Source organism: Ahaetulla prasina, chromosome 1 (assembly GCF_028640845.1).
Source record: "Ahaetulla prasina isolate Xishuangbanna chromosome 1, ASM2864084v1, whole genome shotgun sequence".
Lineage (NCBI taxonomy): Eukaryota > Metazoa > Chordata > Lepidosauria > Squamata > Colubridae > Ahaetulla > Ahaetulla prasina.
Window position 1 is genome coordinate 230,690,356 of NC_080539.1, and position 23,866 is coordinate 230,714,221.

General features: G+C 37.6%; 1 protein-coding gene across 1 annotated transcript in view; it reads right to left on the minus strand.

Moving 5' to 3' along the window:
• KIF5C (kinesin family member 5C) overlaps nt 1-16,950 on the minus strand; it is a 101,356-nt gene extending 84,406 nt beyond the window's left edge. The window contains exon 1 of the mRNA XM_058193133.1: nt 16,305-16,950. Within this exon, the coding sequence (XP_058049116.1) occupies nt 16,305-16,430 (126 nt within the window). The 5' untranslated portion in view covers nt 16,431-16,950. The remainder of the gene's footprint in view (nt 1-16,304) is intronic.
• Nucleotides 16,951-23,866: the final 6,916 nt, after the last annotated feature.

The window sequence follows — 23,866 nt, forward strand, 5'->3', positions numbered from 1 at the left end:
GTTTTTTTAGAGTGTATAAATTCAGAAAGTAGGAATAAACCAAAATCCTTATTAGTCATTCCTTTTAAAGTAAATGTTGGCCTGGTTAAAGAAGCTAGTCATGACTTCAGCTTTGTATTATGGATGAATTCTGCTATAATTCTTAAGCTATAGTTTATGGCTTTTAGTTCTATGTGAACCAAGCCTACTAACAAACTTTGAATTTGCTTATCACAGGAACACAGTTCTTAGCCTAATCTGTTTCACCAGACTGCTTTTGAGAATATGAAAATACGGAGAAATGTCTACTATGTGCCTTATGAGCAGCAGCAGCAGAAAGATGAAATATAATATGCTAATTAAGAAACTTAGTAAAACTCTAAACTAGATTAAGGATTGCTTCCTGAATTAAATAGGTCAGTTGCTCCAAGGAAAGATGTCACGTTAACCTTTCATGCTATTCAAGATGATTGATGCAGCAAAGATAAAACATAATTCCTCAAGCAGTTTTCACCAGGTTAATGGCATCAACAAGCCACACTCCAATCTCCTTCTGGGTTTTGATATGTTCGGTTGTCATTAAAACTGTGCCACCTCTTAGACACAACTCTTTCCCTGGAGGCTGTGATGAGCTGGGAAAAAATCCATTTAATGGATGCTCACTCACACACTCCTTTGCAGATGCAAATTATGAGAATTTCATAATCGTAAATTGTTATCTACCACGCCTTATTTCTTTTCCTTGAGGCTAAAATAAAGGATTAAAAATCAAATACATTAAACAAAGAACCATATTATAACCAGCTTTAGTTGCTATCATCTACCTTTTACTGTTATTTATCATTAGTGTAAAGAATTAATACTAGAAACAATACAGTAAGGACTGCTGTACAGGAGGTGGAACAAGATTTTTTTTATTTCGGTAATATTTTTTTAAGGCAAGCCTTTTAAATGTTTCTTTATTGTAACAGACAAAATCTGACAGATACATTTTCATACATCTTTGTCAAAAAGTTGTTTCTTGAGATGTTATTCTCCAGCACCAGTGAAGGATAAGAACTTTTGTTATCTACTGTATATGTCATAACATCCTTGCCAGGCATCCGATGTAGAAACAATTTAATTCCAAATCTTGTGGAAAAGTCAATTGTAATAAATGTATCTGCTTTCTTTCTCTTTCAATTTTCACTGGCAAGGTAAGAAATCCTTTTAAAAAAAAAAAAATTAGCATTCAGTAGGGGGAACAATTTTTTAAATTTAATTTATAGGATGTCGAACTGCCAAATGACTCTATAGAAAAGACTTTTCACCAACACCATAAACATTTGTATAATGACACAAAAGTAAACTGGCGTGTAGACTTAGAAACCAGGAGATTGTGAGTTCTAGTCTCACTTTAGGCATGAAAGCCAGTTGGGTGACCAAGGGCCAGGTACTCTCTCTCAACACAGGGTTTTTGTGGATAAAATAGGGAGGAGGAAGGTTTATTAAGGCATGTTCGTTGCCTTGAGTGATTTATAAAGTAACGAAGGTGGGATAAAAATCTAACAGATAAATAAAATGTACCCTCCAACACAAGAACAACGGGTGAGCAAGCACTCCGTATCTAGCCTGACAAACATGGAATAATTCTCATCACATGTATTTGGGAGAACAGAATCATCTACAGCAGCAGCTCCTAACAGTGGTGGGTTTCAAAAAATTTTATTACCAGTTTTGTGGGTGTGGCTTGGTGGGCATGGCAGGGGAAGGATACTGTAAAATCTCCATTCCCTCTCCTCTTCAGTGGAAGGTTACTCCAAAATCTCCATTTCCTCCCAATCAGCTGGGACTCAGGAGGCAGAGAATAGATGGGGGCGGGGCCAGTCAGAATTTTTACTACCAGTTTTCTGAACTACTCAAAATTTCTACTATTGGTTCTCCAGAACTGGTCAGAACCTGCTGAAACCCACCTCTGGCTCCCAACCTTTTTGGGTGCCACGGACAGTGGTTTTTCCGTAGCCCAGGAGGGCATGGTTTCATGCACTGCCTGCATCTCAGATGGGTTTTGCTTTCTTACATGGCCCAAATTTCTGGTAGGCTGCAGCCTGGTGCTGGTCTGCAGCCCAGGGGTTGGGGACCCCTGATCTATAGGGATAGCAAGGTTGAATTTGCATAAGATAACAGATGCAAGGTGCCAGAAAGCCATGATATAGGTCAGGGGTCTCCAACCTTGGCAACTTTAAGACTTGTGGACTTCATTCCTCTGGGAGTTGAAGTCCACAAGTCTTAAAGTTACTAAAGTTGGAGACCCCTGATATAGATGGAGCTTGGGATGGTGTACAGAAAAAGAACTTTCAGAAGATCCTGAATTACTGAATCACAACACACCTTAAGCTGCTTAAAACATGATCTATAGCTATCTAAAATAATATTTTGTTGTTGCTGATTATTTAGATGTATTTCTAGTTTTGACACCGTTCTGATTGTGTTAGGGGAAGCACAACCAAAACTATGTTATGTGCAGCATCACCACATCCATGTTCCTATTTCGGATTCAGATATGTTATTAGTTATGTTATGCAAAAATATTAGAATTCTCTGTATCAAGCAATCAAGTAGCAGAATTAAAGCAAGGGGTTTAAAATTTTCTAATGTATATTGGAATCTAATGATTGACCAATCCTGGCCATGGCTACTTTAGATCAAAATAACTATGAGATAGGATAACAGTTTAGACAAAATTCGCCATGCAATTTATTTAACTATAGATACCACAATTTCTCCATTTAATAGGGAATGTTGTGTAGTTCTCAAAACATGTATCAGAGGCTGCTGGGAACAAGAAAGCTTCTCAGCCACCTTTGACAGGGTATTATTTCTGTTTTTTTCTCACAATGATAAGAAATAATTATTTCATTTCACACTTCTGTGGATGTTTCTCTTGCTATTTTTTATCATACCCAAGCCTAAGTGCAACTTTCACTGTGAGAAGAGGAATTTTCCTGGAAACAATGGTCAGATTAATACAGTGATGTATGCATAGAATAAGTGCATTTTTTTAACCTAAATAGAGAATTTAGTAAATAGTAGAAGATACAAACACACATACGCACCCACTCAGCCCTGCTCTAGACTTATCTGTCCCAAAATGTGGGTCAACGTATATGAATATTTATTTGTTTTAGGAAATTTATATTGACGCCTATTTGCACATGGCGATTCAAGTCAGCTTGAATATAGGAATACATTCAACCTTCAATACATTCAAAGCAATAAAATTAATAAAAGGGAATAAATTAATAAAATAATATAATAAAATAACCCCCCACCCCCGATCCCAGCGACAACACATCACACAAGCCATTTAATGGACTCCCTCTGCGTTCCCCGGGGCCTGCTGGCAGAATAGTTGGGGAATGCTCTTCGATACACCTAGCTTTCATGTAACCAACTCTTGTTTATGATTTTAGATCAAAGACGTTCTTACATTTTGATCTTGCACCGAATAAACTCAATCCTTTTAGTGCATAGGACATAAGAGTAGCAGAACTGCAGCCTGCAGCATTTTGCAACCAGCATAAATTAGGGGAGAAAGGCATTGCCAGGACAGAGCGTTTGCAGTTTTATGTCTTTCTATACTGATAACAGGAAGATCAGAATTGACTTCACGTCCTCTGTTCTTCAATAATCAATCACAGAAAGCTTAGGTTTAGGAGCATGACTGAGTCTTTCATGAATAATGTAGACGTCTTCTTTCTATAATCTATGGTTATGCAATTTCATTTATGTAGGGCCTTTTTTCTCCCTAACTGTAGCAAGCGCTGTCGATTACATATATTTTTTTTGCTTACAAGAATTATTTTTCTTTTCTGCTTCCCTCCTATTGTGCTTGGACGTCATGTTCTTTTTTTCAAGACCCCCATCAACTATGGTTTCTACTCATTGATCCCTTTTGCTATTTCTTCCCTTTTTATTCTAAGCCCAACCACTGGGATTCATTCTTCTTTCCTGCTATGTCATTTTCAGCCTTCAGTCAGTTCTCTCATTTAGGAGACTGGGGGGGAATCAATATTGTAAATAAGGAGGAAGCAGCAGCAACCCAGCTGAGAATCATAAAGCACTGTGGACAATGGCTAAATACTGAAGCAGGTCATTGAAACAAAAAAATTAAAAATTCAACACACACAGACACACCGCCAAACACCCAAATCAATTGGCTACTCGCTTTGAAAGAGAAAGCAATCATCATCCATTTATAAACCAGAACTAGAAAACCTCCAAATTCATTTTAAAATGTAAATTTGGAACAAATCAAAGCTATAATTTGCTGTTCATTCACATCACATCACTTTATGTTATGAATATGCCCTATGCAAAGACCAGGGATATGAGTCTTAAAAATGATTTTAAAATTCCTCCCCTTTTCCCATGGGGTGTTTTCTATTACCAGTTTTGATAAAAGCCAACTGAATTTTGTCATCTATGGTTTAAAATAGTTGCACCTATACAAACAATTTGTGAACAGATCTGATTTTTCTTCTTGGCTTATTACAATGAACACTTCCCAAGATCTATTTGTATACTAAAAACATTTTCTGTAACTAAATAAGTAGAAGTTAATTTTTGTTTTATTAAGGATGAAAGGCAATGCTTCCTGCTTAATGTTTATTTACACTGTTTTCTTTACTACTTCCCAAACTAATCACTTGTATAGTCAACCGTCTCATAACAATTACACCAGGTGGCAGACAAGAACTAAAGCAAGCTATAATTAGAACAATCCAAGGTTAATTCTAAAATCCTACATTGTCAAACTGCCTTTTTAATTGTTTAAGTTTAGGAAGATAAGGTAAGAGTTTTCTCATTTGGAGAGAGCTTTTTTTAATTGTAGTATAACATTGGCCCTTCTTCTTTTAAAGAGAAGCTGATTTTTATTGTACTCAAGTTTATTCTACAATTGCTGTCCAGTTATAGGAACCTTCTAATGGTGTTTAATTCTAAAACTGCATTTCTGTAATTTTTCAGAGAAGACGCTTTTTAAAAGACTTCAAAAAGTCTTAGAATTCAAGCTGCTATATTTGGTAGTCTCAGCATAACTTGTATAACTAGCCACAGATTCTCTCATGCTTGCTTGTTATACAGCAAGTAACAATGACCTCTTTATCCATCAGTTACTACCAAATGTTACAAGTTGACTAATGTATCATGAAGAGGAAATACTATTTACATTTAAGATGGACAATCTTTTTGGCATGGAGGACAACAGGGAGTATCAGACTGTTGACCAAAAGGCTGCACATGTGACTATACACATGCAGTAAAAAAGATGATGCACAAAGCAATGGACTTTCTTAATTAGGCCAGACACTTTGTCACCAAAACTATTCTGTTGCCATTACAAGTATACATAGGTTATTTTTAGAAGATAATGGTTACAGCATCAGGCTACAAACCAGAAGGCTGTATGTTCTAGTCAGGGGTGAAATGCTCCTGGTTCGGACCGGATCGCCTGATCCGGTAGCATTAGCAGCGGGTGGTTTGGAGAACCAGTAGCAAATATCCCTGCCCCCCACATGCCCAGCTAAGCCGCGTGATCATCAGAGGTTTTTTTTAATTTTCAAAAGCATTTTTTCTTCGGGCGAAAAAATGCTTTTAAAAATTAAAAAAAAAGCCTCTGATGATTGTGTGGCTCACCTGGGATCATCAGAACCCTTCAGAAGCATTTTTTCTACAGCCTCTTCGGCCGAAGAGGTTATAGAAAAAATGCTTTTAAAAGTAAAAAAAAAAAAGTTGGCCATGCCCACCCAGTCACATTACCCCCCCCCACCAAGCCACGCCCACAGAACCAGCAGCAACAAATTTTACATTTCATCCCTGGTTCTAGTCCTGCATTAGCACAAAGTCAGTCACTCTTTCTCAGCCCTAGGAAGAAGGAAATGGCACACCACTGTAGAATAGAATAACAGAATTGGAAGGGATTGCCAAAAACCTTGCCAAGGAAACTATAAGAATTAATCCAGGCAGTCTTGAGGAATCAAAAACTAACCAGAAGGCTCACATGCACCCTTAAAAGAAAAAGAAAATAATTATTCCTAAGGAACTGTGGTATTCCATCTTTCCTTGTAACCATAGGAGGTACATGCTATGTCTGCTGCACAGAAGCAGCTTCAAAGTATAGAATGCTGTCTGTGAAAAAAGAAATTTTAAAAACATGTTTCACTAATGACATTAACTTACATGGCCAGATAATGATAGGCCCTGTAAGTCCAAATCTAAAATTGCTTAGCTATACTGTACCATTGCTTATTACCAGCAAGTGTTCTGATTTGGCTTCTATTTTCTCATGCATACAAAAGACTTGCCACAATGCCACAGTGATACAAGACCCCAGGACTGCAATTTTTTTTTCATAGTGTTTACACTTGCTCTACTAACAGCAACTCTAGGACTGAAGAGAACTGAAAAGTGTATACTATAGTTCTTAACCTACCACAGTGGTATATTTTATCTCTTGGTTGTGTACAGAGGTGGGTTTCAGCAAGTTCTGACCAGTTCTGGAGAACAGGTAGTGAAAATTCTGAGTAGTTCGGAGAACCGGTAGTAAAAATTCTGACTGGCCCCGCCCATCTATTCTCTGCCTCCCAAGTCCCAGCTGATCGGGAGGGAATGAAAATTTTACAGTATCCTTCCCCTGCCATGCCCACCACCCCCCACAGAACCAGTAGTAAAATATTTTGAAACCCACCACTGGTTGTGTACCAATCTCAGCACTCTGCAGAGGGATAATATACTAAGGAAATCTACTGTAAAGACCTTTCTTAAAAACACTGGCCAAATTTTCCACTTTCCTTTTGGTCTGAAGGCGATTATGCGATTAGGAAAAACTGCTGCCTCAATTACAGGACCAGCACACTGTGGCACAGCACTAGACAAAAGCAGACTTGTAATTGTAGATCTATAACCTCCCTGTACGTACGTCTGGGAGAGGGGGGGAGAACAGAAGTTATTGTCTGCTGTGCTAACAAGGGAATCTTTAGGTAGATAATTGGTAAAATAATTACAATAGTAGAGATGTAAAGTATATACTATTGTAAGTATGACAAGGCCATTTCATATAAATTTTGCAAAAGAAAATACTTAACTTGCCTATAAAAATAAAATGCTGAAGGAAGAAAAAATGTAATGCAGTATTCATACATACAGTATATAGCATTAAGAGAAAATTTAAACTGAACTCCAACATATCTGGAGGATACTAGATTGGATAAATAGATATCTTTAGTCTATAAATAGTCAACATCAATTAGATGCATCACAGAGTTCCAAAATACAGGTGATCCTCGCTTAAAGGCCACTTGTTCAGGGACAAAACTTATGATGGAACCCAACAAGTGGTACTTATGACCGGTCCTCTATGTTCTGGCCATTGCAGTGTCCTTGCAGTCATGTGATTGTAATCTGGGCACTTGGTGACTAACTCAAAAATTACATTACAGCATCCTGCGATCACCATTTCTGACTTTCACTGCTGGTTTCTGACAAATAAAGGCAATGGGGAAGATGGCAGGAGGTCATGAATGGGAACCATATCATGTTGTGCTTAACAACAGGATAGAATTGCTTAAAATGGCAACTAGAAGTGCCAGAACTGTCAATGCTAAGCAACCCAATCATCTGACATCAACATTTATGACCACATCATTTAGCAAAGGAAATTCCAGTCCCAAATGTGTTGTTAATCAAACACTATCTATATATATCTTAGTTTTCAGTCTTCTTGTTGAGATATATTACCCAAAGGCATTCATTCTACAGGCTCCTGTTAAATTCTGAGAATCTCACACACGTACTCAAAACCACTTCTGGCCTTCATTAAATGTGCTGTGTTTTTGGTTAAATGAAGTTTTAATAATTGCAAAACAAATCTAAAAATATAAAGCTCATAATTTTCTATTACTTAAGAATCACAGTATGGTTGCAAGGGAGGACCTAGAAAAACTCCTAGGAAAATCAGTGCAGGAATCCATTACTGCAGAAATAATATTACCTCTTACTTAATTATTAGAGATCATTGGCTTCTTAGTTGGGTAAATTAATATCAAGTCATTGCTGATGCTTGGACAAATGGAGATCAAGATGATACGAGAACAATAAAAAGATATCACTTTCAATGCAAGGAAATGAGATTACTTTTCTGATCTTTACATACTCAACTATTTAAATGCACAATTTCCAAATGAAAGTCTTGTAGCATCTTAGCAATGAATAAATATATCAATTCACTGGCATCTATACAATATGGTTTGTGACTATCTCCTATCTACAGGTAGCTCTTGCTCAGAGTCAGTTCATATATAGTCAGGGGAAAACAGTCATTGCCCATTGCCAAAAAAGAGAGGAATGAAAACGACCCCATCCATTCACACTCTACTGCATGGATCAAGCAGGATAAAGAGATACAGAAATGTTAATTTTGATTTCACTATAAATAGAACTTGCTTCTGATGCAGAAAAAAATTCCAGGGATTGCTGTGTAATGGCCTCTTTGCTTTTCTACCATAAATTATTTAACAGGAGTTCCTGGATTATTATGTACTTGCTTACTTGATTACAGCCCAGCTGTGCCAAGAAAGACTGAAGCTATGACTATCTCCAAGAGTTATATTGCATTTCCTCAGGCCACTTTTTTATTCTCCTCTGTCCAAAGAAACTGCATTTATTTATTTATTTTTACCCCGCCTTTATTACTTTCACAAATAACTCATTTGTCCTAATTTACAAATCAATGTACAAGTGTATAAATCAACATTTAAGGAAATAGCGGGTGCACTGTAAGATACTTGTTATTTTTTAATGTGTTTGCATTAATGGATGTGTTTTTAAAGCTTGGGTTTCATATTATAAAATGTATTTCTTACCAATTCAAAAGATGTTCCCTCTCTCCAAAATTGCTTCCAAAGACCATTTTTAAAAATCAATGATGTAAAATATTTCAACAAAGTTTTACATTTCCGTTTTGCCAGGCTATCCTTTCAAAGCTTATATTATAAAACTCAGAACTGTAGTAAAAATATGGTAAAATCTCCAAAATTCCAAACCATGCCAACAGTAAGACTAAATCAGACCAAGCATTCAGTTAGGTGTATTATATATTCCAAACAATATATACTGCTATCCAGTGGTGGGATTCAAATTTTTTTTACTACCGGTTCTGTGGGTGTGGCTTGGTGGGCATGGCAGGGGAAGGATACTGTAAAATCTCCATTCCCACCCCACTCCAGGGGAAGGTTACTTCAAAATCCCCATTTCAGTTCAGACTCGGGAGGCAGAGAATAGATGGGGGAGGGGCCAGTCAGAAGTGGTATTTACTGGTTCTCCAAACTACTCAAAATTCCTGCTACCGGTTCTCCAGAACTGGTCATAACCTGCTGAATACTACCTCTGCTGCTATCACTCATTCATATAAATCAATCCTATATGTGTTTATTTGAATTACCATGAGATACTCCACTATAATGCAACTGTATTCAGAAGATTCACTAGATTCAGCGAGAGTTCTCCTTGTATCACAATGGTTAGTTTGCAATATTGGATGTTCCAATATAATTAGTGGGTACCAAGAAAGCAGTATTATTGGGAATTCTTTTTTGCATCCTCTGGAAAACAAAAGTTACAAAAAAAGAGGGATTTGAAAGCATAGATTGCATCTGGAGTGTTTACATTTATTTTTTTTAGGTTCATAATAATGACTACTCTCAAAAGAGGTATCTTCGTGTACTTTCCTTTATCATGTTAAAATGCAATATGTTGACAAATCTATTTAGTTGGATGTTTAATGAGAAAGTACAACGGCTCCTGTGATCAGTTTCTCTAGTGAAACAGCTGTTAAAAATCACAACACATTTCAAAATGTTAGTATTCCTAAAAAGCGGGTGTCAACCTCGCAGCCCCCGGGCTGGATACATCATGCGCTGGCCGTGCCCATGCCTAGTTTAGCAAAGGGGGGAAAGAGTCCTGATATGTCACTTGATGCTGCTGTGACGATGTGAGTTTGACATCCCTGTCCTAAAATAACTGTATTCTAAGGCAAAATCAAATGCAATTTAAAAAGTAAAGACTTCCTCAGGTTAAGTTGAACTCAGGATGCTCCTTTCAAACATCCAGGGTGGGGAGGTTGAGGCAGTTCTTGGCAACAATCTTAAAGTGCTTTTACTTTCTTCCAGAATACTTTTAAGATTTTCCAGTCTAGCTCACAGACAACCAAGTATGAACCTGCTTACTTTTTTACTGTTGACTAATGTTGGCTAGATAATGCAGAGTAACATGGTGTCAGACTAGTTTCATAACTGGTGGACATACAACAATATGTACAATGAAAACTGTTTCTAATAAGGCAGCTGATCAATTCACAATTACTCACAAACTTGAGTAAAAAAAAAAGAGCAATCTATGCAAGCTTATTTCATTCATGGCTTATTAGCACAGACTCTTAGAATCTAACAATCATTAATAACAGAACACCCTGTTTCCCCCAAAATAAGACATGCCCTGATAATAAGCCCAATCAGGCTTTTGAGCGCATGACAATAAGGCCAAGCGTTTATTTCAGGATATGAAAAAAAAATAAGATAAGGTCTTATTTTCGGGGAAACACGATATTATAAAGATCTATCTCTGTTTTAATGCTGCTGCTAAGCATGGAATAATCTAGTATGTTTACTGTTAAGGTCAGTATTGAAGAAACTTTCTAGATTTCATTTTTCTCCTAGACAGTTTATAGACTATTTCAGCCAGTATTCCAATGAATATTTATTACAGAACATAAATAAAATAGAGCCTCAACCCAAGATGGTTCAAATAACCACAGGAAATTTACCTTTAGCAAGTGAAACAATCTTTTTTTTTTTTAAAAAAAATAGACCATTTACTGGAACTGACCAGAAGTTTTTAACTTCTACCACCGAGCACCTAATTCACTCCAATACACACATTAACCACAAAATAATGGTATGAAATAGAACCATCTCTGATGTAACCAGAATTCAAAATAATTGTACAGCTCCAAAAGAAAAAATATATAATTATATATAAACAGGAAATAGATTAAGAAGCAACAGCATAATTACATCTTAAAGCTGCACATGAAAGTTAATGCCAAAGACAGAAGAGACAGTAGTGAATGTTAGATAAGGAAGCAGGGATGATAACTGGGTCAGAAAAAGGAGCCAAATATAAATGACATGTTCCTAAACACAGCATGACAAGCCTTGCTTGTAAAGCTAGAAGTGGGACGGTGGCTAAAACAAACAATGCAAAAGAAAATCCAAACATTATTATCTACTCCATGAAGAGGAATAAATTCTTTTATCCCAGAGAAGTTGAACCTAAGAGAGGTAAAATGAGGACTGAAATCAGCTCTGTAAAAAACGGAGATGACAGCAGTTCTTTTGAACCACTTTGGATAAAGAGAGGATAGGAGATCACCCACATGCGCTCCAAACAGATGTTCTTTACAAGTAAACTGCAAGACAGCAATCCCGAGCAGGTTTCAACTGGGAGATGGGAATAGCCATCTTACTCACGACTGTGGTTGGCACTTTCTCAAGGACACTAAATTCACAAACTTCTAATTACATTTATAAATCGTTTGTTAACTACTACTTTTAAGCTATTAGAGCGCTTTGGCTCAAAAAGTCTAAAACTGGATACGTTTTACTTCAATCCTTAATGGAAAAAAATTGTAATAATAATTTTTAAAAATTAAATAAAGAGCAAAAAGCCAAATAACATTTTGATCCTAGAAAGTTACAAATTAAGGATCCAGATAAATTAGGAATAAAATTTTGGAATTAACCATAAAGAGCTCTTCTCATGGGAAAAAGATTTGTTTGGATATTTCCAAAAGAAAACGAAAGTAAGCAATTTTAAAAATTGGTCAGTAGAAGGAAGAGTTTAGTTAAAGAAGAAAAAATATACAATACAATAATTGTGATATATAAAATGATATATAAAATGATACCAAGTATTATAACTTTGAAAATACTGAATGATACTTTTGAAAAATGGAATTAGAACTTAGTATAAACAATGTGAATAGTGATGTTTTCTTCTATGGATAGACTGTGTCCAAAAGACATAATGAAAGAAAAAGTAGATGAAGATCAAATTTTATTTGTTAAGGCAGAGATGGCATCAAAAGCAGATCTACAAATGATAGGGTATAAAAATGACGTGGAAAAGGATGTCATACTAAGTATAAAGAAGAAACCAGTTAATTTTTTCAAAATCAAAATAGAAAATGCAATAGTAAACTAAGAGACTGGCCTGAATTTTTTTATATAATGGATTAAGAAAAGAGGCTTGTTAAAGCTTTGAAGAATCTTGTGAGGAAGGACAAAAAAAAGAAAATAAAATTCTGTGATGTTTTTTGAACAGACTAAAGGTTAAAACTGTTAAGAAGTAAAAAGGATTATAAAGTTGATTTATTTGATTAAGGTTAAAATATATTTTTCTTTCTGGTAACCCATAATGGACTCTCTGCTAATGTAGGACTGAATTATGAATTTGTCTGTAGATAACAGATGGGATGAAAAGATCATTAGTTGTAAACTAAAAGAGGGTGAACTGTTACTAAAAATGTTTATACTAGTTGAGATGAGTAAATGTTTAGTAGAAAGAACAGAAATCAACCTCTTTATTAGATAGCTAGAATATAAAATAAAATAAAACAAAACAAATACCAGTTTGAGGGAACACAAACCCCACCTGAACTGGACACATGGTTTAAAAGGAGCCCCTCAATGGGATAGGAATTAGGTAATCATAAGCTTAAGGAAAAATGCTTTGAGGGATCCTTGGTACTCTCTGAACTTGGTTGTTTTCTTGCAGACATTTCATTATCCAAACTAGGTAACATCATCCATGCACTTCAACAAAACAACCAAGCTCACAGAGCACCAAGGACCTCTCATATCAAGCCTGAGCTACAAATATTGCCTTTTATTGGCAAAAAAAACTTTATTGCACACATTATTCACTGACTCATGGCACCCATGCCTCAGTAGGACTATCCAACAGGCCATTTAAATGTACCAACCTTGGGTTATCTAGGCATGGCAGTGAGAGATTAAGAGTGCATGAAGCGAGAGATGGGTTGGGTCAAAAGCCTATTTAGTTTAGGTCAGAAGCAAGCCAGTTCAGTCTCTGTCTCAGGGGCTCATGAATGGATGAAAAAATGATAAATCCTCCTTCACAGATAAACTCTAACAACTGTTATTTAAGGCATGCAAGCTATCAAAATAACCAGTGACAGATAAATTTATCTTCCATTCATTTCTTTTGATGGGCTGTATGCTAAAATAAAGCCAGGTAATGACACACACTTGAAAGTAAATCAGGAAGCCTATAATTGTGGAGTGTGTCTGGCAAGAACAAAGAATGTTTATCTACAGGAAATATGCATGTGTAAATCTTGTAACAATTCTGGGTAGTTAGAAAGCTGATAAAAGTCACAACAGTTAGACAACTTCAAGGCCTCAGCTAAAAATTAGGATTACAGATGGCCTGCAGCCAATTAAATGTGTATTAGATAACTCCTGGGGCATTCATTAGTCAAGGTTTAGGAATAGGGACAGCTAGAGAGCAATAGAATAAATTGTAGAATTATTACTAAAATGTTTATTAGATGATATTTCTTATTATCTCGCCTTGTTCCACCTTCTCTTTTAGTGAAAATGTATAAAGCTTTCTTAAATTCTCTGTTCATGGTTTTTGGCATTTTGGCCAGGAGCCCTTTTTCTTGGAGTACTCCAATAAAAAGTAATCAGAAAACCTGCATCTTGTGTCTCGCGTCCATCATTGACTTCAGCACCAGGCTCAGACCCGAATTGGGAACAATACTTTAGTTCGTTAAAACTGCCTAATTGGCAGCTGTTGGTGACATGTAAAGACAGTTTAATTATATTTTGTATAAAAAATATACAAAGTTAGTTCAAAGTCTCCCCAAATTTATAGCAGTCTCTTGGATCCTACTTTGGGAGAAAAGGACTTTTCCCCCCCCCTTCCCTTTAAATTAGCCCTGGGTTTTTGCGCCAAGGGTTACAAAACTCAAAGTGTGATAGGCACAGCATTTACTTTTCATACTTTATACTTTTGATGCCCGAATGTACATTTTAAAACCATCCCTCACAATGCTGACCAAAGTAGCTCCACTGTGAGATGGGTGGCAAATAAATTTAAAAATGAACAAAAGTAAATAAGCACCATTGTGGCTTATTGTAAGTCTACAGAGTTCCTTTGAAATGAGAGGTTAAATGTTGGCTACAAATTCTAAATTACTAGATGCAAACTGAATCCAGGTTAAAATGAAGTTGTGAAACCAATATAAAGATTATCTAGCATAAACTGCAACACATTAAGAGAGCAGTCATTTTCTTATGCACAAAAGAAGAAGAAAGAAAACAAGCAAGTTTTCAAAAAGTAGTCTTTCCATTACTAACCCTCATTCATGAGGGGAAACTTAAAGTTGTTATTAATTTCTGGTAGCAGATTAAGCCATTCATACAGCAAGCCTATTATTTACCTATTGGGAGCCAATTCTAACAAATCAAATAAAAAATCAAAATTACATTCCTCTAACATATTTCAGACAAATTAATATTTTTCACCAAGGCTGGTATTAATTCAAATCATGTGAGCTGATAAAAAGTAAAACTTTCTTAAGAGAAGATGATTTTCCACTGAAAGAAATGATAAAGAAATGAACACAGAAGACAGCTAAAGACTGTCACTGGGGAGGGTATATATATATATACACATCCCGCTTCTATCTGCAGAGACTGCAGCTTGGCAGGCTTTTAACTGAAGTTAGTGCTGATCCAACACAAGCCACCAGATCAAGCTGAAATGGCAGAAGGATAGATATGAAGGTGAGAAGGAGGGAATTATTCTACTCTCTTCTAATTTGCTTAGTAATTTCTCGCCACCTGCCAATCCATCAAATACGTCAGGGTGCAAGCAAATGAGCATGCCCAGTGATCCAGATGACATCAGCTTGATCAATGCTTAGGATTGGAAGACTGCAGTAGCAATGAGGGAAGGCAGATGAAAGAGTCAATCGAGGCTGACTCCATTCAGTTCCCCACCATTGCTTTTGCTGCAGTTACCGAAAGCAGGAAATTCAACTCTGGAGCAATTTTGCAAGGAAAATTCCCCTCTGCAGAAACCATCCAAGTCAGGCAGGTATAGAATGCACTTCTGCCCATATGTTAGCCTTCACCCTGCTGTCTTACCAATGCAATCCAAGCTGAGTCTATATCTATAAATATGCCTGGTAGACTTCAGTGGAACTCATTCTGGCCTTTACTGAAACATTAAACAATTCAATAAAATATGCTAAGGAAATTAACATTAAAAACATGCATTTCATGCAGCACATCTCCCCCCCCCTCACTGATATCCATCTCCATCAACCAAGAATACTTTGCGCGTCTCCCAGTGTGGTTGCTAGACGACAACACTTGGGCCACACACAAAAAAAGATTATTCTCCACACTGCAGGACTCTTTGTGTCTCTTGACCCATGCTCACACCAAAACAAGGAAACTTCGCTCCCATCCGAAAACACCTAAGTGATCTCCCATTGAAACACCTAAATGATTTCCCATTTGAAAAGTCTAAGCGATTTCCCATTACACCACAAATGGATTTATTTGGTTTGAGATCCCCTGTGATAGATAGATAGATAGATAGATAGATAGATAGATAGATAGATAGATAGATAGATAGATAGATAGATAGATAGATAGATAGATAGATCTATACACCTCTTCTTATCCAAAGCTTTTCATTCCTGCTGTGGAAAAGAGCAAGAGTTCTTGTCCTTTGTGAGTTTAACCCAATTTCCAAGTTTGGGGTGGGGTGGGGTAGAGAGAAACAGGCAGTACAGAGAATCCCCCCCACACACCCCAATCTCCATTTCCCAACCCTTCCTTTAGCTAAATTTGGCGCTCAAGGTGAAAGAAGCCTTGGAGAACTTCTAACCAACATATAGACACACACACACACACACACACACACACACACACAGGAGCAGCTAATGTTGGGAACAATGGACGGAGAAAGGAGTACAATGCGGTGCAGCGGCACGCCATTCAGGGGGCCCCCCGGAGTAACACTAAAGGGGCTGGGGTGCGGAGAGGGGGGGAGAAATTCGTCTAGTCTCTCCTCCGTCACGTTCCCGAAAGAAGAAGAGTTCGGAGCCGAGCGAAGAGAAGCCAAAGCGCAACTCTCCTCGGCTGCAGAAAAAGCCCCAAACCCCACCCCCATCCCCGGGAAAGACTTACCCCGACGACGACCGTGTCCTCGCCTTTAAATTTCGGGATGAATTTGTCCCCGCGCAGGATCTCCGCCTCGTTGAGGGGACGGAACCGGCACATCACTTTGATGCTGCATTCGGCGGGGTCCGCCATCTCGACGGACAGCGGAGGCGGATTCGGCGGTCGGCGGACCGAAGGGTGCGCGCGGCTGGTTTGAGGCGAGGCGAGGAGGCGGCGGCGGCTTCCTTGCTTCCCACCTCCAGGAGGGTTAAAAAATAAAAATAACAAACATATATACACCTTTAGAAGGAGGAGGAGGAGGAGGAGGAAGAGGAGGGGGGCGGCTGGTTATTTTAGCGGCGGGGATGGCATGGGCCGAAAGAAGAGAGCCGAAGCCCGGTCAGAGAAGAAAGCAGCAGCGGCGACGGCGCCGAGGCATCCCCGGCTCTTCACGACCTCCAGGCTCCGGACCGGGGCGAAAAGAATGGGGAGAGGCCGCGGCCCCGGCGCTTCGGCTGCCTCGCCCAGAGACCTGCCGTTGCTTCGAAGCTTTGCGGGAGATGGGGGGAGGGAAGGAGGTTGCTAAACGAAGCCAGGTTTTATTTATCTACACCCCCTTCCCTCTCACGCCTCTCCCCAGCGCCGCGGTAGCGTGGCCGGCGCTCCTGCTCTTGCCGCCACCATCCTGCATCTTCTCTCTCTCCCCCCCCCCCACCACCTTTCCCCCATCCCCGAGGGCTTTGTGACTTCACCGCATTACATCAACTCTTCCCCCAGCTCACTGGCTTGTGGGGGAGAAAATCACCGGCGCATCCTGGGAGCTGTAGTTCGGTAAGCAGCCAGGTAGGTAGGGGCATTGGAGGGGGGGAAAGAGGGCGGGGCGACGAGGCCAGGGAGGCTGGCCGTTACGACGGCGTCTCGTCGGGTGCTGGAGGTGGTTGTCGACGGGGATGCTGAACTTTGGGGGAAGGGCTTTAAAAATAAGTAGTGGAAAGGCGGGGTGAGGGTTGAGTAGCCGATAGTTTTTGTTCAGGGCAGGGGTCTGCAACCTTAAATACTCAAAGAGCCATTTGACCCCGTTTCCCAGAGAAAACAGTTTTTTCCCAAAGGCCATCACTCTGCTAAACAAATAATTCCATCAACACTGTCAGACTATTTACTGAATCTGCACTACTATTAATCTTTTCATTGTTCCCATCACCAATCTCTTTCCATTTATGACTGTATGACTATAACTTGTTGCTGGCAATCCTTATGATTTATATTGATATATTGACCATCAATTGTGTTGTAAATGTTGTACCTTGATGAACGTATCTTTTCTTTTATGTACACTGAGAGCATAGGCACCAAGACAAATTCCTTGTGTGTCCAATCACACTTGGCCAATAAAAATTCTATTCTATTCTAAAAGAAAATACCGGGAGCCATAAAATATGGGTGGGCGTGGCCAACTCGATGTCACTCACTTCCACCAGTCACATGCTCCCTCCTAGCCACACCTACCCAGCCGGTCATTAGGGCAGAGAACTAGTTGTAAAAAAACACTGGGAACCACAAAATACTTTTGACTTATCTCTCTCTTCCCACCCCACCCCCACCCTTTCTCCCTCTCTCTCTCTATCATTCTATGTCTCTCACCCCCTCTCTCTGTATCTCTCTGCCCTGGACTTTTCTCCATTCCCTGCCATCGCCCTTACCTTCTCAGACCAGGCGAGGAGTGACTGGGAGGAAAGGGTGAGGGGCTGGGCCCGCCAGTGGTGCGATCACCTGACAGGGAGCCACAGCAGAGGGCCCAAAGAGCCGCATGTGGCTCCGGAGTCGCAGGTTGCTGACCCCTGGTCTAGGGTGTGGCACCCTGGGGACAGAGTTCCAGGTAACTTCTTAGAAGCTACTGCTGTCTTTGTTTTTTAATAGTTTTTATTTAAAAAAAATTAGTAATGAATCAAAAGTAGGTGTGCTGCATTGCAAAATCACTAGCCTCTTAACTTTTTTAATTTATTAAAATGTGCCTGCCTGGCCATTTCAGAGATGTTCATTGGGAGAAAAAGTAGTATGTGACCATGCTCCAATGCATGGTTTGGAAATGGGCTCCCCACTACACATAATATTATATAGACTTAATGGGGACCATGGTTTTATGTCTTGCTACACTTACTACAGCAGCCGTTTTTTAAAATGGTGCCTTCAAGTTGGGATTGACTTTGGACATGGTTTTCTTACTTTTCACCTATAATGTGGATTGCAGGGTATATATAGCGTGCTGGGCAAACCTAACAATTTGTAATGTATTCTGTTAACTATGATCAAACAAACCAGGATTTGGAAGCTTAAGTCAGATGCCCACAACCTAATAAGGCAGGACATTGGCCATTTTTGTGGATAAATGAAATGAAGTGTGTTGATGACACACCTTATTTCCAAATTTGCCACTGGGCTACTTAACTTTCTCTGGAAGATATGTTTAATCTGAATCCAGAAGAGGATTACTTTGAGATTAATCTCCCTTGTAGCCTGTGGAATAGATGAGATGAGAATGTCATGTTTCTCAAGATGAGAAACTGGATCAGATATGAAATAAAGTCATCCAGTTTACCACATTTTGTTTTTTCCTTTTATAACATTCCACCATATGGAAAAAAAACGAGAGCAAGGTTTACTCTAACCTCCCACCACATTGGCTCCAGTTTCTGAAAAGACGTATGTATGTATGTATGTATGTATGTATGTATGTATGTATGTATGCATGTATGCATGCATGCCTTAACCACTAGACCAAACTGGCTCTCCTTGTTCCTTCTTGCTTATTCCTTCTCCTTGTTCCTTCTTGCTTTTCCAATTAACTTAAAAATCCACCCCCAAATAAAAACAAAAGAGACAAAGTTTATTAATTTGGACTAAAATAAGTGATATTGCTTCAATCGATTTGAGAGATTTCTGGTACCCTTTTCCTTGAAAAATATTCCATTCATTGGCTTCCTAACATGCAAATGCTTGGTTTTATTTCTGAGGATTTTATGACCCAATCCTGCATCATCTCTATTTTTGGTATTTCAGGTCGTTCAGGGAGGTTGACAAGTGGTTTGGGTTAGGACTTACTTCCCCTGAGACTTTATGTCTTGGGGCTTTTCCATCATATCTAGAGTATGGAATGAGCATCCTAAGGCTGTTTGGACAACTATCAATTATCATATTTTAAATAAAAATGTATTTCAATCAGAATACAGCAGAAGGAGACCACAGATAGGATGATATTGTAAAATCTGAAATCTAAACTTTAACAATTTTATTGTTCATGGATTTTTTATTATTCAGATTGTACAGCTGTTTGCTAGGGTATGAGATTCCATGTATCATTAATTTTAATACTAAATATTTTCTAACTGGTTATTATAGATTTGTAGTTTATTATGTGATTATTTGCAATGATTGGTTGTCTTTCCAGTTTTAATCTTTTAATTATCTCTTGAATTGTTATGCATCATGTTCAAATATGTAAAGTATTACTTTTTACCCTGAGGCTGGATTCATTCAGCATGATAAGTCATAAGGTGGTTTCTTTGTGTCTCAGCATAAGAACAAAGTCATTAATGGCTTGTAAACTATGTTTTATGATTTAGTATGCTATATGAACTGTCAATTATTTTATAAATCATGGTTAAATAAACAATGGTTTATTACAATATATAGATATAGCATTTAAATAGGTAAGCAAGATAGAGATTGGGGGGTCTACTAATCACTAGAAACAATATATCTTTTTGCAGTCTGATATTCAATCAAGCCTACTGAGTTGGAACAACAGTTTAGGCTGGCTAATTTATGGTTTCTTAAATTGTGGGAACCCAAGCAATTTGATTAATCCAGCTAACTAAGAATTAATGTTTTTTTTTAATATAGTTCACTAATAGTCTATCTAGGAGTAAGCTTCATTTGAACACAGGAAGATTTGTCTTCAAGGAAGTTTATACATATTGGATTGTAACGGGATTCAAGAGATTCTTAATTTCAGAATTGTCCATCCTCATCCAAACCAAACCAAACCAAATTTAAGAGGAGGAAATTTAATTGTTTTTAAAGTGTCTGCAGTTAAAAGCTGAGCAAAACACCCAGCCAGGGAAATTAAAATGCCAGAATTTTACATCCTATTTAAAAACAAACTCTATGGGGTTCAACAGAGCTAGCTCATAGTTAAATAAGCTTAGGACTGCATACCTGAACTATAGACTACTAAACTAGTGTCAGAAGGAAGAAATGGCATGAGAGATACAGGATCAGATTTTCCTTTTACCATGCACGTGATCACAGTATCTTCTATGATACTTAAAACACAAGAAGACAATGATATTGAAACATAGAGCATTGAAAAAAGTGACTTATGACCATTTTTCACACTTATGGTTGTTACAGCATCCTTGTGATCACTTGATCAAAATTCAGATACTTGGCAACTGGTTCATATTTATGACGGTCGCGGTGTCCTGGGGTTGTGTGTTCACCTTTTGCGATCTTCTGACAAGCAAAGTCAATTGGGCAGGCCAGATTCACTTAACAACCACAGGGATTCATTTAAAAACTGTGTCAAAAAAGGTCATAAAGTGGGGGGAAATTAACTTATTTCAATTAGTAACAGAAATTTTGGGATCACTTGTGGTCATAAGCTGAGGACTATTTGTATGATCATATAACCTCTTGCCTTGAAAGAAGAAAAAACTATTGAGAATTGTTTAATAAACAAACTCATGCTTTGTATGGCTTCATACAATAAAGTCAAGATAAACCAGAATGATTCCCTACATAAAATGGTCTATTAGTATTATACATACGTTTCTGCATCAGTTTGCTTTTATCAGATTATTTTAAGGGTGCAAATAAGATTGTGTTTAAGAATTTGGTTTGTTTTGGGCCAAATCTAAAAGGCAAATAGCCAAGCTCTTACATTTTGCATTGCCAAATTTTCCCATGATCATTTATAACTGCTAAAGAACAAAACACTTTGTTCTGATCACATTATAAAAGTTGTTTTTTGGAATTTGGTGACATTTGTACATTTCTTAATTAATTCTCAGAATATTGCACTGCTTCATGATTGGCTATTACTGTATTCATCCCTCAATTATTTGCTAAGAGATGACCTTCAACACTATTCAAAACTGTCAGCTGCTTACTGCATTAAATTTGAGATGGAAAGAACTGTTGCAAGTTTCACATTCACAATATTTCCTATTGTAATCATTTGAGGCCAATGCAAAATAAGATTTTCCAAAAATAATAGTTTTTACTTAGAGATTTCCTAGGTTTTTAACTTATAGGATGTTTCTAAATTGCAAGCCATGTTGAAGTATTTTTTTAAAGCGAGGCAAGATATTTTTAGATTAAGTAAAGGTGTTTATTATTTATTAATGGATTATTTATTAATTATTGAAACTATATTAATTTCTATTAATCAACTAAAATTTTGGAAACACGTCTTCCAGGTTCGTAAAAGCAGATTTTTTATTGCAGTGATCCTTTATAGGATTGTGATACTGCTGTATAAAAGCAGCTATGCTAAAATGATTAATTCTAAAAATAAATGATTGTGTTTGGAAAGATTTAGAAAAGCAGAAGATGAAAAATATGGTTTTTCCAAATGTGGAAGAACTCTGTGCTATTAAGTCAGGACAAGTTGATAAGCATATGTCCACACAATCACCAGGAATTAAATCCGATTTGCTGATTAAACTAAAATATTTCTTGCAAGGTATTTGTGTATTCTTTTTTGTGTGTGTCTCAGATGTCAGAAAGACATTAGCATTAGATACTCAGCATGCTGACACAAAAGCTGGAAGATATGTAGCAAATGCATGATTCCATCCATTCAGTCTTCTTGTGTTGAGCTTTAAGATACAAAGAATACTTTACTTGGATCCATGCTAATGAAAGTAGAAGTTTTATTTGACCAGAAACTCTGCCTAATCTGGGCTTCTAACCATGACCTGAATTCCACTTCAGATTTCCTTGCTCGAGATGGATAAGCCATCTTCCTCCAAAGTATTGCAGTACATTTTATTCAGTTCTTAGCTGCAAAATTACAGAATAAACAAATCTGGATGGGTCAGCAGGCAGGCTGACTTAGGGACCAGAAAAATCAGTACCAATAGTTCTATTTTATAAGTAAATTTTATAATATTACTAAATTACAGATTTTAGGTCCAATTCACAAGAATCTTTATTATTGATAGTAGCTTCACATTCTTCACATCCCTGTCCTGATTACATTGTCCTAGTCTAATCCTCAGGCAATTGAGATATTTTATCTCTTAAAATGTCTATAGTACCAAAACTCCATAATTATGTTTTTTTGGCTTTAGATAGATAATGAAATGATACCAAACAAAACCACTGGTTCACCTGAACCAATTCTTTGTCTAAATGACTGTCTTTCAGAAATGATCAGCAATTAACTGAGATGTCAAGAATTTAACTAAATCTAAATATGTTATATTTATGATTTGAATAATATTTGTATTAGACAAGTATATATAGAATTGTAACTGTTTATTATAATGGCATAAGATTCTTTTTTGTCATATTTTTTCACTTTTTTCTTACAGCACTTTAGTATTTTCTCTCTATGTGTGTGTGTTCTTGTTATTAAATAAAAAATAAAAAATAATTGAACTAAAATTTTAGTGTACGTTAACTATAGTCCTTCATTAGTGCCCTCATAATCAGCGACTACCATTGTATATTGGCTGACCTGAAGAATACTGATTATAGCTGTTCGAAAATGAGATTTTTGCATAGGAGAAGAGAGGATATTATGTATTCTTTTCTGGGACTCAGTAGGTATGTTTGCACAAATAGTTTCACTAACTGACAAGATACTTAATACATCAAATTCTCTCCAGTTTATCAATTATAGAGATTACTTAAATTATATTTTGCTTTTTTCTACTCTTGGTATGTCAGGCTTGAATTTGGCAGTCATAGCGTGACAGAAGTTTCCCAGAGACATCACCTACATAGTGATGAAAGCATTATTTCTTTTCCTGCACTTATTACATCCATGAAGTCCCAACAGGCAGCCCTGTTCAGAATGACCTGGACCCATTTAGCAAGAGTGAGATAAAACACTGCTGGTGTGCCAAATTATTTTAAAAGTTGATTAATAATGTAGCTGATACCCTCTCTGGGCTAGATGCCAGTGGACAGAATCCACTGTGGTGAGCAAAGCAAGATCTTTTGTTGTTAGCTGGGATTTGTTTGAGCTTGGGAATAGCTCGGGTCCTCTGTGGTGCAAACTCTGCCACCTGTGCACCTTAAACCAGGGGTCTCCAACCTTGGCAAATTTAAGCCTGGTGGACTTCAACTCCCAGAATTGAATTGAGTTGAAGTCCGCCAGGCTTAAAGTTGCCAAGGTTGGAGACCCCTGCCTTAAACCATGTCCTCAGTGCCTTCCTTGGACAGCCAGGCAGAGTAGAGTGCAAGTGATTGGATTAGGAAAATTTCAAATGTTTGAAAGAATCATGCCAAGAAGAGGTTGTATATCTTCTCTGAAAGAAGCCCTTTGCGGAACAGCTGTTTTTAACCATTTTTGCTTGGTG